The 16907-nt window shown below is 45.3% G+C and overlaps 1 protein-coding gene across 5 annotated transcripts in view; it reads left to right on the plus strand.

The window, feature by feature from the left end:
• The window catches only part of CPPED1 (calcineurin like phosphoesterase domain containing 1), a 129310-nt gene that overhangs the window by 76275 nt on the left and 36128 nt on the right, over positions 1-16907 (plus strand). For 2 of the 5 annotated variants that reach the window (XM_081257004.1, XM_081257007.1), the window contains one exon: positions 12594-13016. The exons of 1 other annotated variant lie outside the window; for it this stretch is intronic. In XM_081257004.1, coding sequence (XP_081113130.1) covers positions 12594-13016 — 423 coding nt within the window. Of the gene's footprint in view, positions 1-12593; positions 13017-14287; positions 14383-14486; positions 14639-16907 lie in introns of those variants that run through there. 2 more of the 5 variants (XM_081257006.1, XM_081257005.1) reach the window with 2 other exon arrangements.

Below are 16907 nucleotides of genomic sequence, written 5' to 3' on the forward strand. Positions count from 1 at the left end.
GCTTATTTACTCATTCCACTGTTGATGGTTATCTGGGTCATTTCTCTTTTGGGACTCCTATGAATAAAGCTGCCATAAACATTCTTGTTCATGTCTTTTAATAGACCTGTGCACTCATTTTCTTTGAGCGTATTCCTGGGAGTGGAATTGCTGGGCCATCAGGAAGATGTAGGTTTAGCTTTGGTCAATGCCACCAAAGAGTTTTCCAAAGTGGTTGTACCAAGCCATTTGCTTCTTGACTTTTCCCACTGCCAGATGAATATTTAACTTTATAAATAGGCTTAGCCCATTACCACTTGTCCATCTGCTTTCTGGTTTCCAAATATCTGTGGCTGTTTTCTCTTCCCCTGTTATCTCTTTCCTGGGAACTTTACTGTCTTTGCAGTAGGGTTTGTGGAAGGAACAGAGCTAAGTGTGTGTTTTCAATCCACCATCTTTAACTGGAAGCCTCTGTTGTGATTTTTTTTAATTTATTAATTTAATTTATTTTTGGCTGCGTTGGGTCTTCGTTACTGCGTGCAGGCTTTGTCTAGTTGCAGCGAGCAGGGGTTACTCTTCCTTGCAGTGTGCGGGCTTCTCATTGCGGTGGCTTCTCTTGTTGCGGAGCACGGGCTCTAGACTCGCGGGCTTCAGTAGTTGTGGCTCGTGGGCTCTAGAGCTCAGGCTCAGTAGTTGTGGTGCACGGACTTATCTGCTCCTCGGTAGAGCTCAGGCACAGTAGTTGTGGTGCACGCACTTATCTGCTCCTCAGTATGTGGGATCTTCCCGGACCAGGGATCGAACCCGTGTGCCCTGCATTGGCAGGCAGATTCTTAATCACTGTGCCATGAGGGAAGCCCCTCTGTTATGATTTTAAGATGGCTTTTAGCTCTCTCAGTCTCACCAAACATAATTATCCCTGTGTTTCTTCTAAGTCATTTCTGCTTAATGGTTTTATAAAAACGTGGTTTTGTGACTCTCAGCCTTTCACAGCTACTGTAGACATTGTTTTCTGCTGTCTGCATTGTGAACACAATAATAAGATCATTATGATTCCATGTCTTTATCATATATAGTGATTAATAACGAACACAAACTGAAGGTATAGTCTGTTAGGATTCTTTCCCTTAAATTTTTTTCTTCAGGTTGTAAAACTCTGAGTATACTATTGTATTTAGGATTTTTAAGCTGATCAAATAATGTCCAAGTCTAGGTAAATCCAAATACTATAACATTCAACCTTGTAATACCCCAATATTTAATCTCATTATATCCCAACATTTAACCTTGTAGCATCCTAACATTTAACCTTGCAGTATCCCAGTATTTAACCTTGCAGCATCCCAACATTTAACCTTGTAATATCTCAACATTTAACTTTGTGGTATCCAAACATTAACCTTGTAGTATCCCAGCATTTAACCTTGCAGCATCGCAACATTTAATCTTGTAATATCCCAAGCGTGTGTCCCAGGTGTTCCCATTGCCCTTGAAACTTCTTCACCATTTTGGTTTGTACACCGGGGCCAGGAGGCACAGTGGAACTCCTAGAGCTGTGAATTGGGAGTCAGATCATGTTTCCCCAAAGAACCAGTGGTGTATGTTGACCCCCACTGACCCTCTGGGCCCCCTGTGGGACCTCCTTCCTATGCAGAGATGGCAACTGGCAGGGCAGTATGGCAGCAAGGAGTCCCAGACATCTTTGCTGACAGTGGTGGTGACCATGAGGCAGACAAGGTAACAGGCACCCTCAGTGCCTTGGGAGCTTGCTCCCAAGCTCCCAGACTCTGGATGTCCCTGTCCATTTACCACTCAGGCTCTTCCTCAGGAGAGCTAACCCTTTGTCCTGTGCTTAAATTCCTCTTTATCCATCCCTCCTGCATCACAGAACTGGCACGACTATGTTTCTTATCCCCTGGTTACAGTTCACTTCATCTGATATGGTTTTACTCATTAGAATAGTATTAGCATGAGGAGGGGCCCCAGTCCACTGGTCAACCAGATGTGTCTCGTGTTGTAGTAAAGTAACAGGCTTGTCAGGGTGCAGTCATGCAGGTGCTAATTAGTGCGTGGTAAGAATTCCATGAATGAGAGCTGATATTATGTTTGTTATTTCTTTTTATAGAGTGAGCTTTTGAGTAACCAGGAGAGTTATATGCTTCACTTGGTCAAACTCAAATAGTGACCTTGGCTTACCTGACTCTTTCTTTGGAGTCTCAAGAATATAATCAGCCTGCAGACCCTTTATCTTTATCTTCCCTGCTTCATCATATATCAGAGATATGTTATCCCAAAACCACTAATTTCATACAGCTTACTTCTACTAATGTAACAAATAATATTTCGAAGTATAAATAACCACGATTATACCTTTATCGACCCTCTAATCAGATGCATTTAATATACTTACTACTTTACATAATACATTTCTCGGGCTTCCCTGGTGGCGCAGTGGTTGAGAGTCCGCCTGCCGATGCAGGGGACACGGGTTCGTGCCCCGGTCCGGGAAGATCCCACATGCCGCAGAGCGGCTGGGCCCGTGAGCCATGGCTGCTGAGCCTGCGCGTCTGGAGCCTGTGCTCCGCAACGGGAGAGGCCCGCGTACCGCAAAAAAAACCAAAACCAAAAACAAAAACATAATACATTTCTCTCCTCTAGTATATTAAATTCCCTTATGGTCGTTGTTACCTATGGGTATAAATAGTGGTTAGTTTCCTATGCTAGCTGGTAAGAGAATTATGAAGGGAAGAAAAGACACAGAATCTGGCAACAAAAACAGAAATCTCAAATGTTTTACTAGAAAGTAAACAGAGTGGCTAGGGAGAAAAGCTTGATCATAACTCTTATGTAGTTGAATTAGTACATTCATCTGTGTTGTGATAAAAAAAAAACTGGGTTTTTGTGATTTGGCCTGAGATCTAATCACCAATTACAGTGTTATTTCTGTGACAAACCCGAGTTACATTCCAGACAGCCAGTTTATGAACGAACTTCTGCACACAATACATTTTTCTTTAATATTTATTTTGTTTATTTAATTAATTTATTTGGTTGCTCCCAGTCTTAGTTGTGGCTGGCGGGCTCCTTAGTTGTGGCATGCGAACTCTTAGTTGTGGCATGCCTGTGGGATCTAGTTCCCAGGCCAGGGATTGAACCCAGGCCCCTGCATTGGGACTGCGGAGTCTTAACCACTGCGCCACCAGGGAAGTCCCCAAAGTACATTTAAAAAAAAATATATATATATATATATATATATATATATATATTTATTTATTTAATTTCTTTGGTTGTGCTGGGTCTTAGTTGTGGCAGGCAGGCTCCTTAGTTGCGGCATGTGGGCTCTTTAGTTGTGGCACGCAAACTCTTAGTTGTGGCGTGCATGTAGGATCTAGTTCCCTGACTGGGGAACAAACCTGGGCCCCCTGCATTGGAAGTGCAGAGTCTTAACAACTGTGCCACCAGGGAAGTCCCCCCCACAGTACATTTTTAAAATGAGGACCACTCTAAGAGGTTAAAAAAAGTTTTATAATTCTAGTGTCTTCCCCTTTTCTTTTAATACTGTTGGATGCTACAAAGGGGATAATTTATAAACTTTGCAAGTTAGTAAATCCATACTATAATGTTCATAAGTGAAGAATTATGATGAATTCAGAAACTGTAGAGCCTCATCTTTATTTGGAGAAATGACATTACTCCATCAGAATGGAGTGCTTAAAAAAATTGGCTTTGATACCCAGAATCTCCCCTACAATTCCAGCGACCTCCCTTTGGCAGATTTGATGCTTTGGTCAAAGGATTTGCTGCTCTATATTCCCTATTACCACAACCTGCAGTGCCTGTCTGAATGATTAAATGGACTAAAGGGATATATTTCAAGAATGTCTAGAATCCCCCTATATTTGGCACACCTTTGGATGTACTAACCGTACCTCATAAACCCAGGGGTCAAGTTGTTTATGGTCGAAAGCCTGAGGGCTATTTGTTCTTTATTGTTACTGAATCGATGGTTCCTTGATCGGTGCTACGAGCATGGGCCTCAGCACCAGGTGGAAGAAGTGTCCTCCTCCTGATGGCTCCAGCATAGCCTTGTGTACACACACTGAGTTTCATGAGGAAAGGGACTGTGTCCACCTCATTCCTCACACTATCCAGGCCACCTAGCTGTGTACACGTTATGTCATTGGTTTTTTTGTGTGCGGTTTTTGGCCACACTGCTCGTCATACAGGATCTTGTTCCCCGACCAGGGAGCGCACCCGTGCCCCTTGCAGTGGAAGTGAGACCACTGGATTGCCAGGGAAGTCCCATGTCATTGTTTTTTGTTTTTTTCCATTCATTGAAAGTAGATACAGCAAGTTTCCTATTGCTACTTTATACCTGGAGAAATGAGGGCAGCACACAGTTAAGTAAGAAGTGGTGTCATGGTGACAGGACTGTTGTCACGATGAAATATTATGTGTGAAGTGCTTTCCTTGGTGCCCTGGCAGATAGAAACCCTCACTGATGATAGCAAGGGCCATGTTTATGATTGATTGTTGCCAAAAGAGCACAGCCAGTTGGTCACAGAGTGAGATTGAGAGCGCCGAGTCTCCCCAGTCCCTGAGTCCCCAGCAGTGAGCCCCACTGATGGTCCCATTCCCAGGCCAGTCCTCCATGGCTGAGCCCTGGGCTCCATGTAGCTCAGCTCTGAGTCCTCACGCCCCATCCCCTCCCCCTGTGACTGCAGTAAGCCTTGGTTTGCTTGCCTGTAAACAGTGGTAACAGAACAATGGAATGGATGCTATGTGAACCCCAAATAGTGTGATACCAAAAAAAAAAAAGCCTCTCTTTATGCTTTAGCTTTGAAGTAATACAAATCCCTTCAAATCAAACCTTTGTCAAGAACCGTGCCATTTTAGAGCTGGTGAAGCCATTGATGAGTACAGTAAGTCCCCTGCATACGAACGAGTTCCATTCCAAAAGCATGTCTGTTAAGTCCAGTTTGTTCGCGAGCCCAACAAAGTTAGCCTAACACAATTGGCTATATAGTGCTGTACTGTAATAAGTTTATGATACTTTTCACACAAATAATACATGAAAATCAAACAAAAAATAAAGACATTTTTAATTTTATAGTATAGCACCTTGAAAAGTACAGTAGTACAGCTGGCACCCAGGGGCTGGCATCGAGTGAACAGGCAAGAAGAGTTACTGATACTGGAGGAGGGAGAGGAGGCGGGAGATGGTAGAGCTGAAGGATCGTCAGCAACAGGAGACGGAGGGCGAGCTGCAATGTCACCCACGCCTGATGCTGATGGCACGGGTCTGGTTCCCTGCTGGATTCAGTTCTATCTACTCTCTTGAAGAAACGATCCAGTGATGTCTGGGTCGTAGCTCTTTTTTTCCCATCACAGATGACACGGTAGCACTGGATTGCATTCTGAACGGCTGCCGCCACCTTCATGTACCGTTCTGTGTTCGGGTCCTGTGCCTCAGAAACTAACAGTGCCTCCTCAAATAAAGAAAGTCCCCTTGCATTTCCTGCATCGTGAATCTCTTCAGTGCTTCAGTTACTTCTTTGTCCTCCTGTCACTCCACTCCCTCAATTATTTTCACTTTTGTTTCCATCATTATTGCTTGGCACTTCTTAGCAGTACCAGCTACATCACCACTGCTTTCATGCTTGCTTCTGGACATCTTGGGCTTGAAATAAAGATACTGTACTACTGTACTCTATACACTGCTATACAGTAAAGTACACAAAAGCACAACCACCTGTAGAGGATGCACGCTCGTGACAGTGTACGCCAGACACGTGAGCTAACTTATGTAATTGGACATGCGAACACATGTTAGCATGTTTGAAAGTTCACAACTTGAAGGTTCCTATGTAGGGGACTTACTGTAAATGCAAAACTCTTGGTTGCTTTTGCAAAGTGGCAGGGACACTTCAGCTGGTAAGAAGTACCATTCTGTTTCACGCATCATCTGGAAATATGCACGTTGTGAATTGGGCAGGGTTTTCAGAAGATGTCTCTTGCGTAAGGTGCCACAAGGCCATCCATTGGGCCACCAAAGGGACAATGTGAGGATCAGATGGGATAAAGTATAAGAAGGTGAGATTAAATTTATGAAACTTTGAATAGTTTGTGATCGGGAGAGGTGAATGATTCAACACGCTGGTGGCCTGGCTGAAAAATAACTCATGCCGATGGCTGTGTGAGAACAGCTTGTCCAGGGGTGCTCGTGGCAGATGGGCCGGTCAGGAGGGTATTGCGGTCCTCTGGGCAGTGAGCTATAACTAGGGGAGAGGAAACATGGTCTTGCCGGTTCTAGGATGCGGGAAGGATGGGTAGAGAGGAATTTAAGTAGAGGAGAAAGGGTTAGCTTTCCTGGACAGGGGTTAGGATTTCAGTGTATGAATTTTGGGGGTGTGGGAGCAATTCAGTCCATAAGAGGCAGATGCTGCTACCTGTTTACAGCTTCACAGATTGCAAGAAGCCATACGTCATGCCTTCAATTGCATAAAAATTGCCCACAACTCTGTTAGGAAAAGAGACTTTAGAAGACCAGAAGAACAGTGTGTGTGTGTAGAAGTTGGTTTGGAACTGGGTGGAGAAGCTGCTGGACTTCTGTTCTTGTCAGAAGGCCTGGACTGAGGAGCAAGGGTTCTAAGGCTGCCCCGCCGATAACCTGCTGCTGAAATTAGGAAGAGGAGGGACGAGAAATGGGTGTTCCACGCATATCCCAGTATCTTCCTATTAATTTCTTTTTTTTTTTTTAAGATTTTTTGATGTACACCATTTCTTTTTTAAGTCTTTACTGAATTTGTTACAATATTCCTTCTGTTTTATGTTTTGATTCTTTGGCCCTGAGGCATGTGGGATCTTAGCTCCCCCACCAGGGATCGAAGCCGCACCCCCTGCGTTGGAAGGCTACGTCTTTTTTGTTGTTGTTGTTGTTTTTTGTGGTACACGGGCCTCTCACCGTTGTGGCCTCTCCCGTTGCGGAGCACAGGCCCCGGACGCACAGGCTCAGCGGCCATGGCTCACGGGCCCAGCTGCTCCGTGGCATGTGGTATCCTCCCGGACCGGGGCACGAACCCGTGTCCCCTGCATCAGGAGGCGGACTCTCAACCACTGCACCACCAGGGAAGCCCCTGGAAGGCTACGTCTTAACCACTGGACCTCTAGGGAAGCCCCTCCTATTAATTTCTGTACTCAGTCAAATTAGACCAAATCCATACACATATCTACCAGGCATCTTCACTGTGCCAAGAAAATGCTGCTGGAGACCACCCATCACTTAACAGCCCAGCCTGGGGGTGCCGTGGGGAAGCCAGCGTCTGTGCCAGGTCCCAGGTGGGAGGGTACACCTAGGAGCTGGGGCAGGCAGGAGGCTCTGTGGGTGTGAAAGGATTGGACAAAGTGCAGCAGCAGCGGTCTCTCTGCCAGGAAATCCTTCCCCATCACAGGCTGAGTCACCTGCCTCCCCTGCGCCGGCCTCAGCTGGAGAAGTCGTTTGGTTTGCAAGTAAGTGCTCAGCATGGGCTTCCTCGAGGGCCGCATTGATTTTGTTGTTCTTTTCGCTGCTGCTGGTATTGAACTGGGAAGTCCACCCTAGATCCCCCTGGATGAGTGGCCCATTACCTCACCTGACTGTTTCTCTACTCTTCCACTATTTCATTTAACTTTTCCTGCCAGTGGTTGAGTGTATTATCATCAGTTCTCGTTTGAGTTCTTGTGCCTTCAGGGACTGGGGAATATAGAGGTCTTATTTTCATTAACTAAGCAACATCCTATCCTGTCGCTTTGCTGCAGAGAACGTTGGTTTCCTTGTTTGTATTTTAAAAAGGAAGAGGGCTTCCCTGGTGGCGCAGTGGTTGAGAGTCCGCCTGCCGATGCAGGGGACACGGGTTCGTGCCCCGGTCCGGGAGGATCCCACATGCCGCGGAGCGGCTGGGCCCGTGAGCCATGGCTGCTGAGGCTGCACATCCGGAGCCTGTGCTCAGCAATGGGAGAGGCCACAACAGTGAGAGGCCCACGTACCGCAAAAAATAAATAAATAAATAAATAAATAAATAAAATAAAATAAAATAAAATAAAAAAGGAAGAAAAACTTCTTACTAAAACAGTGAACAGATTCATAACCCTGTTGAAATCATTTCACAGTATCTCTTCTTTAGACGACCTCCACAGAGGAGAGAAAATGCTGTGAAGGTCTCAGAGGTGGATGGTTCTTATAAGTAATCTGCTGGTGGGATTTTGCATCACTACGTGTTGCTGGCTGGGGTGGGTGGTTCAAGGGAAATGGAAGCACGTGAGTTCAATGCTTGTTTCTTGTTCTATCTTTTCTGTAACCAGGCTATATTCTCCAGTGCTTTGCAGCAGCTTCTGTTTTCCTTTACCCCCAAAGGGGGAAACAAATGTGTATTATCATGATGTTTTGTGCTTGGCAGGTACGCACAAAAATTTCTGCAGTAGCTGCCTGCACTTCTGGTTAAGATATACTTTAAGTGACGCATGGTGGTTATTTTCCCTTCAGGAGTTGGAGCCCTAGTCTGGGGGTGGAAAATGGCAATAACATGGACACCTCTGTTCTTGGAAATGAAGTAACCACTTGGGTTCTCAATAAACAATAAATTGCAGTGCGTTACAATCCTAAGAAAAGCTACATGGCCAAGAGTTCATCTCATCCTTCCAAGGGTTTTACCATTGCTTCTGAAATATTATGGCAGTATTCCATGAATAGCCATCCCAGGTACATTCTGATGTTTACTTTTAATGTGCCATGCCCACAAGAGTTTAATTGTGGAATAAATGAACCGGGCATGGGAGTTTTATCCTAGTAATAACGTATAATTTTGTTTAATCATCTTGAGCTGTAAACTAAGCTTTGATAGACCTGTATAAAATCGAAAACCCAAGTTAATGTCAGAAGTTCCGAGAAGAAGAAGGTTCTTTAGCTGCAACACAGATCCCTGGGAGAGAACGCTGAGAACACAGACCCTGAACACCTCTTTGAGAAAGGCTTGCTAGCAACTGAAGCCAAGCCACACATAGGTGTCTGATATCAGGGACAGTTAAGAAGAATACGGAAGAGAATCCAATATTTGTTTTTTAAGGGCAAAGGCTTCCTTCTCCACAGTGGAAAAAGCCACAGATGAGAAAAGCCTGGTCCCACACTGCTCTGATCAGTCTCTCTGGGGTGCCATCCCTTGGGGAGAAAAATGTTGCCAGGTACTCACCACACCTACTGCACATGCCCTGAAGATGATGAGCCTTGCAAAGACGTCTGGGCTTGTCCAGCATCTATGTAAAGTCATCCAGTTTTGTTCAGTTCTAATGACTTTCTGATTAGAAACATAAATGTGTGTGTGTGCGTACATGGCAGTGTGATGTATGTGTAATTAACATACATGCAGTTAGTTATATGTGTTTATTTTTTATTTATTTATTTATTTTTTTGCAGTATGTGGGCCTCTCACTGTTGTGGCCTCTCCCGTTGCGGAGCACAGGCTCCAGACGCGCAGGCTCAGTGGCCATGGCTCACAGGCCCAGCCGCTCCGTGGCATGTGGGATCTTCCCAGACCGGGGCACGAACCTGCGTCCCCTGCATCCGCAGGCAGACTCTCAACCACTGCGCCACCAGGGAAGCCCCTAAGTCTGTCTTCTGAGGTGCTCATTTTTAACTTTTCTGTGTATGGTCATTAGCTACTTGAACATTCTTTGTGTCTGCCTCAGTCAGTGTATGAAGCATTGTGATGAAATGTCTTTTGAAAATCAAGAATGAGAGACACTCTGCACCCCAGTGTATTATAAAGCCCTTGTCCTGTGGATCAGGACTTCATAATACACTGTGACCAGGGCACTGTAACGAGAGGCAGCACTCTGAGCCGGAGCACCAAGTTCAAGTTCTCCACTGGTTGTCACCTGAGTTAATACACGTACAGTTCTTAGAACAGTGCCTGTCCTGGAGTAAGTGCTCGGTAAATATTGGCTAGTATTGAGTGTCAGAAAATCCCTAAGTCAGTGGAAAGAAGGAGACAATTGTGGTAGTTTTGGGGTCTTTTAGAAAACTGGTTGCAAAAAGTAGTGATAAATTACTGTTGGTTCATGGAGTCCCTTTGAGATGGTTTATCATGTTCAAGGCCATAAAGGATTCATCCTCTCTAACTAGCAGTCTGTTCACATGGGAAAAGAACAGACCAGTGGGGTCTTAGAGGGGTTTAGAGTCAACACAGATACCCACAGTCCAAGTTCAGCTAAGGAAGCAACATCAGTCAGTGGCCTCTTCAAACCAGGAGCCCCAGGGCCAGCCCAGACCAGTGAGGAAGCAGATGCTGTCTGTAGGCAAATCCCCAGCACCACCGAGGGATAGGCTTCCTGGTCCCCAGTGCTAGGCAGGACCTGCTTCTCCCCTCGCCTGAGCTCTTTCTGTGGGGATCAGCCAGCCTTTCCCCAGTAAATTCCACTCACCCCCGAGATTAGGGTCTACTGGTAATGTAGCCGCCTGACTGGCCTCCCCTAAATTTTCTTTAACCCTTAGGATCCTGAGGCTAAGGATTTTTTTTTTAATTCTTTTTTTAAAAATGAAAATAATACATAAGCTTTTTAAAATTTAATTCTTTTTAAAAATGAAACTGATAGATAAGCTTGGAAAAAGTGAGGAAGAAAGGAAGGAACTTTAAAAATGTAGTATAAAAGGTTTTAAATCAAATGTGAAAGTCTCCTTCACTCCCCGCTTCTGTTTCCCAGATTTAACCAGAGTTGATAGTTTCCTTTGCATCTTTGGAGAAGTTCTATCCATAATATATGAATATGTGTAAGCCTTTTTAAAATTTATGTGTGATTTTTTTCTACTCCATGTCTTACCTTTTTAATTTAATATATATTACAGATCTTTCCAGAACATCCATACAGATCTACCTCTTTATTTTCTCTTCATTTATTTATTTTATTAGGATTAAATATAAAAATATTTCAGTGAGATATGGGTGTTCTGAACTCTTAAGTGTCTAACAACATAGCTAAAAGTAAATGAACACCAGACTTGGCAGAATTACCAAGAGAAATCAATCGATCCATAATTAGAGTGATGACCTAACCAGGCCTTTCAGAAACTGATACAGATCAATAGGCCAAAAGCAAAGAATAATGACATAGGAGGTTTGAATCACCCCATTAACAAGTTTGATGGAGTGGAAATATGAGGGACTCTGTATTCAACAGTTAGAGCGCGCACATTCTGTACACACTCTCATGGGGTATTTAGAAAAGCAGGCATATACTTGCTGGAAAGGAGACCTCACTGCTAATCTTGTGGTTGTAATTTCTAAAGTGGCTTTGTCATTTCCCTCTCTTTCTTTCCTGAGTTAGTTCTACCAGTTCCTATTTCACATCTGCCTGTTTTCTGACCATCTAAACTGAATTCCTTTATTTCTGCTTTATGTTCTTCTTTCTTAGCTGTAATTGCTTTGTAAAGACTTTGCTGCTTTCTTTTTAATTCATGATGGAAATGAAATGTGGGGTATAATTTTCATCTGCTCATGGCAGCATTTTTCAGGTGAATTTTTATCATCCCTCGTGAAGGGGGGCTTCTCTCTTTCATCATTTTTCATATGCTGTCTTTGCAGGATGCTGAGCTTATTCCTCAGGACTCTCAGGAATCATGTCCTTTCCCCGCTTTGCTTTTCTCAATCATGCTTAATAACATCTGATACAGATGGGTGTGCTTCTGTAATTTACTTGACAGGTTGTCTGACTCACTAGTTTGAAAGGAAGGGTTTGTGTCTCCTTGACTCACAGCTCACCCTGGTAGCTAAATCAGTACCTTATACATAGTCAATACTCGATAAATATTTGTTGAATAAATTAGCACCAAAAAAAAAACAGATCTGGAATTAAATTGGTCATCTCAAAGCCCATTTATTAAGGTTTTAATACATTATTACAGGAAGCGTGGAAGCCGGGAATCTGAGGGCGGAGGGAACCCACTCTTTGTGCAAATAATCATCTCCATACTGACTCCTGAGTGCCAGGGGGAATGTGCTTCATATTAAGGCATTGAGCCCCTGCCCTCTAACACACTGCTAGTAGAATATAAAATGCCTCTTCCCCTGTATGGGGAAGGTTTGGCAAGATACACATGCCAGTTGATGTAGCCATTTGGATTCTAAGAATTTTTCCCATAAAGGTGGTCACACAGTCTGCACGGTCGTGTGTATGGTAAGAAAAACTTAAATAGCTGTCGTTTGAGGTTAGCGTTCAGAGCTGGGTCCATACACTTCAGGGGTGCATTTGATGACCCCTTGAAACAGGGCAGAAAAGTCACAACTATTTATATTTATTTTCTAAATAAAAGATAGAAATTCAGCTTCACTAATATTTACAATTAGAATGACTCTACCCCATCACTCAATCAGCAATTTGGGGTCCGATGGCCAGTTAGACACTGAATTTTGAGGGGAAGGAGGACAGAAGTTCCCACCTCATTTGTTGATTTGTTTTTAACATATGACTGCTTTTTGCAGTTTCCATGTGTCCAGTTGAGTGGATTTCTAGATTATTCTCTAATTTGATATTATAAAGGCACAAACAGCCTCAGCCGTTTCAGGACATGACCCTCACTCTTCCAGGGACGCCCTGGCGGAAGGAGCAGACGGAGGACCTGCAGCGGGTGCTCAGGACCGTGGACAGCGAGATCCCACTGGTCCTTGTCAGCGGCAACCATGACGTGGGCAATGTCCCCACCCCCGAGACCATCGCGGAGTTCCAGCGGACTTGGGGAGATGACTATTTCAGCTTCTGGGTTGGGGGCGTCCTGTTCCTCATCCTCAACTCCCAGTTCTTATACGATGCCTCCATGTGCCCTACCTTGAAGCAGGCCCAGGACCAGTGGCTGGACCAGCAGCTGAGCATCGCAGGGCAGCAGAAGTGCCAGCATGCCATCGTCTTCCAGCACATCCCGCTGTTCCTGCAGAGCATCGACGAGGATGACGACTACTTCAACCTCACCAAGTTGGTGCGGAAGGAGATGGCAGACAAGTTCTCCCAAGCAGGTAGGCCTGGGGCCCCAGCTGTCTGGGTGGAAGGGTGATCTGGAGAGGAGGTGTCCAGATCCTTCTCATGCCCCTCTGCGGCCTGGCAGAGGGGAGAGAGGATGGGGCTTTGGGCAGGACTGGATTCTAATCCCAGCTCTGGCACTCACGGCTGTGTGGCCTTAGATGAGCTGCCTTGCCCTCCGAGCCTCAGCTTCCTCGTCTGTAAAGTAGGAGTAGCAGAAGTAGCTCTCTCATGGGGTGGCTGTGAGGATTCAGTGAGAAGGGGCCTGGACAGGATTAGAACAGCCCCAAGCTGAGTACTGAAGTCATAGCTGCTCACAGCTGAGCATGGGGACCCTGCAGGTTGGGGGTTATTGGGGGGCGGGGGGACCAGGCGGGTCTGGTCTGAGCGTGGCTGTATGTGCCCCAGGCAAAGGAAGACGCCAGGAGTATCTTTTCTCATTTCTCTGGGAAGCAGGAACTTGCCCAAGGGCAGATGATATTTAAGAGCCAACCCCTACCAGTATTCGGTGTAACCCGGGAAATCCTGGAACGTGGCTATAGGGCAGGTCCTGGAGCCTCATCAGTGTCCCTTTAGTGAGGTGGACTGAGTTCTCCTCCAGAAGTAAGAGGAGAAATCTGTTTAGTCAGATCTTACCCTGCTGTGAATTTTAAGCTAATCATACATATGACACTTATGTGAGCACACACACACACACAATGAGGGCATTCCATTTCTAGAGATCTCAGTTCCGGTGGTGCTGTGTGCACCGCCAGCCCACACACCTCATTTCTCCTCCTGGGAGCAGCTGCAGCTTTCCTCTCATGAGAAATGGCGCGTTCTCAGCCGCTTCCCTGCGTTACCACTGCCTTGGCAGGATTCCAATTTTGACGGCTGTTGTGTCTCTTGTTTTGGTCCTAATGCCTCCTTTCAGATCTTTCCAGAGTGTACTTCATCAAACGCCTCTAAAATATAAATACATTCCTTTATTTGTTAGGGGGGAGGGGGAGGGAGGGGGCCTGACCCAATAAGTAGCAAGCATTCATTAAAAAAAAAATCCTGGCACTCTTTTCACCTTTGAGCATTAAATGTGTTCACATTTACTTGTGAAAAGTACAATAGGCCCTTCTGTATTTTCGAGACATTTTACAAAAAGCCTGCATAATTGGAGACGTTTTCCAACCGTTCCATGGAGATGAAGTTGGAAAACTTTTATCAAAGCCTTTGAAATTTTATGCCATGCTTCAGTTGGTGCAGAAAACCAACTTTTTTTGTTTTTGTTGACAAGGAAATGAAGTGTCAAGATGGCATCAGCACCACCGCGGAGACTATTTTGTAACAGAGAATAATGCCAGAGAGAACACTTAGTGCCACCGAAATGATTCCTTTTATATCAAATGTTAAATGATGCGAATGCCATCCCCTGGCTGCTCTTTGTTGTCAGCCACATCCTTGAGTGGCATGGGGTTCTGGGTTTCCCACTGTAGGACGGAGCACATGCAGCCCAGGAGCAGCCCCAGATACTGAGACCTGGAGGCGTTTATAAAGAGGGCGACCCCAGCTCTAACAGGGCATCCTCGGGGGAATCCTGCTGCCCACCCCCAGGAACTCCAGAGGGTGACATCGCATCTGGGATGCACCAGCCACCTCCCCCATCAGGCCTGCAGCCCTGTAAGCTCAGGGAGGATTTGTTGGCACCCCCAGAGCTGGTCTGTGTCTCGGAGGTGGGCTCCAATTGCCGCAGCTCACAGAGACTGATATCTACCACCAGAATGGCATTTTATTAATTAAAAAAAATTTTTTTAAATTTTTTTTATTAGTTTCTGCTTTATAACAAAGTGAATTAGTCATACATATACATCTGTTCCCACATTCCTTCCCTCTTGCGTCTCCCTCCCTCCCACCCTCCCTATAAAAAAATTTTTTTAAACTTCTTTATTGGAGTATAATTGCTTTACATTGGTGTGTTAGTTTCTGCTTTATAACAAAGTGAATCAGCTATGCATATACGTGTATCCCCATATCTCCTCCCTCTCGCATCTCCCTCCCACCCTCCCTATCCCACCCCTCTAGGTGGTCACCAAGCACCAGGCTGATCTCCCTCTGCTATGCGGCTGCTTCCCATTAGCTATCTATTTTACATTTTATTAATTTAGAGCAAGGCGGAAATCCTCCCCTTAACCCTAACAGTGCAGTCTCTTCCCATAGGCAACACAGCATGGGAGGCCGAGTTATAATCAGGAGGTTGCTTGCTGAGCATGAGACAGATCAGAGAGACTAGTTTTCTTATCTGCTCTTTATTTTTCAACAGAAGTATAATTGATTAACAATACTGTGTTAGTTTCAAGTATACAACATAGTGATTCCATATTTTTGCAGATTATACTCCATTATAAATTATTACAAGATATTGGGTATAATTCCCTGTGTTGTACAGTATATCCTTGTTACTTATCTATTTTATATGTAGTGGTTGGTATCTGTTAATTCCATACCCCTAATTTGTCCCTTCTCCCTTCCCTCTCCCCTTTGATAACCACAAGTTTGTTTTCTATGTCTGTAAGTCTGTTTCTGTTTTGCATATACATTCATTGGTATTATTTTTTAGATTCCACATATAAGTGATATCATATAGTATTTGTCTTTCTCTGTCTGACTTATGTCACTGGGCATAATAGTCTTTAGGTCCATCCATGTTGCTGCAGATGGCAGTATTCCTTCTTTTTTATGGCTAATATTCCTGTGTGTGTGTGTGTGTGTGTGTGTGTGTGTGTGTGTGTGTGTATCACATCTTCTTAATCCAGTTGTCTACTGATGGGCACTTGAGTAGCTTCCATGTCTTGGCTACTGTAAATAATCTTACTAGCTCTTAACGACCTCTGGTTCTGGAACTCTGATGGATTCTTCTCCAGTAGGGCCTCCTTGCCCAGGAAGATAGATACTTCATGTGCCTTTAATTCTACCTCTTTAATAGCTCTCCAGCCTGTCCACTCCTTTAGGCCACCATTGCCTCTCAGCTGGGTGGTAGCAACAGCTTTGACTTGGTCCCCCTGCCCTACTCTTGCCCCATTCTGGTCCATTCTCCACTACATCCAGAGGAGTATGTAGCCCAACAGCATCTACCCTTCTGAGGCCCCTTCATACATAGGATAAGGCTGTCCTCACCCTTTGTCACTGTCTCTGCCTCTTCCATTTCATCTGGCCAACGCCGCCTCGACTTTCTGTACGAGGTGCCCCAGCCCTGCCCTGCCAGGTTCTTCCTCAGCTTCCCTTGCTCCCAGTGCATTTGTAAGTGTCAACCTGTCTGAAGCCCCCCTAGACTCTCAACTCCTTGAGTGCAGGGGAGGCCTGGCTCAGGTCTTAGCCTATAATAAATGCTTCATCAGAGTTTGTGGAATGAGTGAAAGATGAACCTCTGATGCAGGCTCCTTCCCTCAGTGGCCAACCAGTCCAGCTCATTTCTCTGTTTAGCACCCTCTGTGCACCTGGCACAGAGCGGATCAGGTCCCACTCGGTGGAACTCCCGGGCGCAGCCTCTGCGTGGTGTGTTCCCAGTGTCGGGCACACATCATGCAGCCTCCTGGTCCTTCGGTCTTGGGTCAGGCCATGTGTGTGACTCTGCTCTGACCCACATGCTGACTTTCCAGGCTCACCCAGCAGTCAGTTGCTCTCTTCCCAAGTGGCCCCCTGCTGTTCCCATCAGGTACCACCTTCACTTATGGGCAGGCGTGCTCTTCTTGGTCACTGGCCTTAGGATCTTCCTTTAGACCTGCTTGACCAGGCAAAAGCAGAGAGAAGGGTGCCCTTCCTGCAGTCACCTGTCAGTTTGAGTGGCTTCCCAAACCAGGCCCTTTGCTTAATGGCCTTTCAAACTCAGAACAAAGCATCGGCAGCGTTGGGAAGATATT

The sequence above is a fragment of the Mesoplodon bidens genome, assembly GCF_964165515.1.
Source record: "Mesoplodon bidens genome assembly, chromosome: 15".
Classification (NCBI taxonomy): domain Eukaryota; kingdom Metazoa; phylum Chordata; class Mammalia; order Artiodactyla; family Ziphiidae; genus Mesoplodon; species Mesoplodon bidens.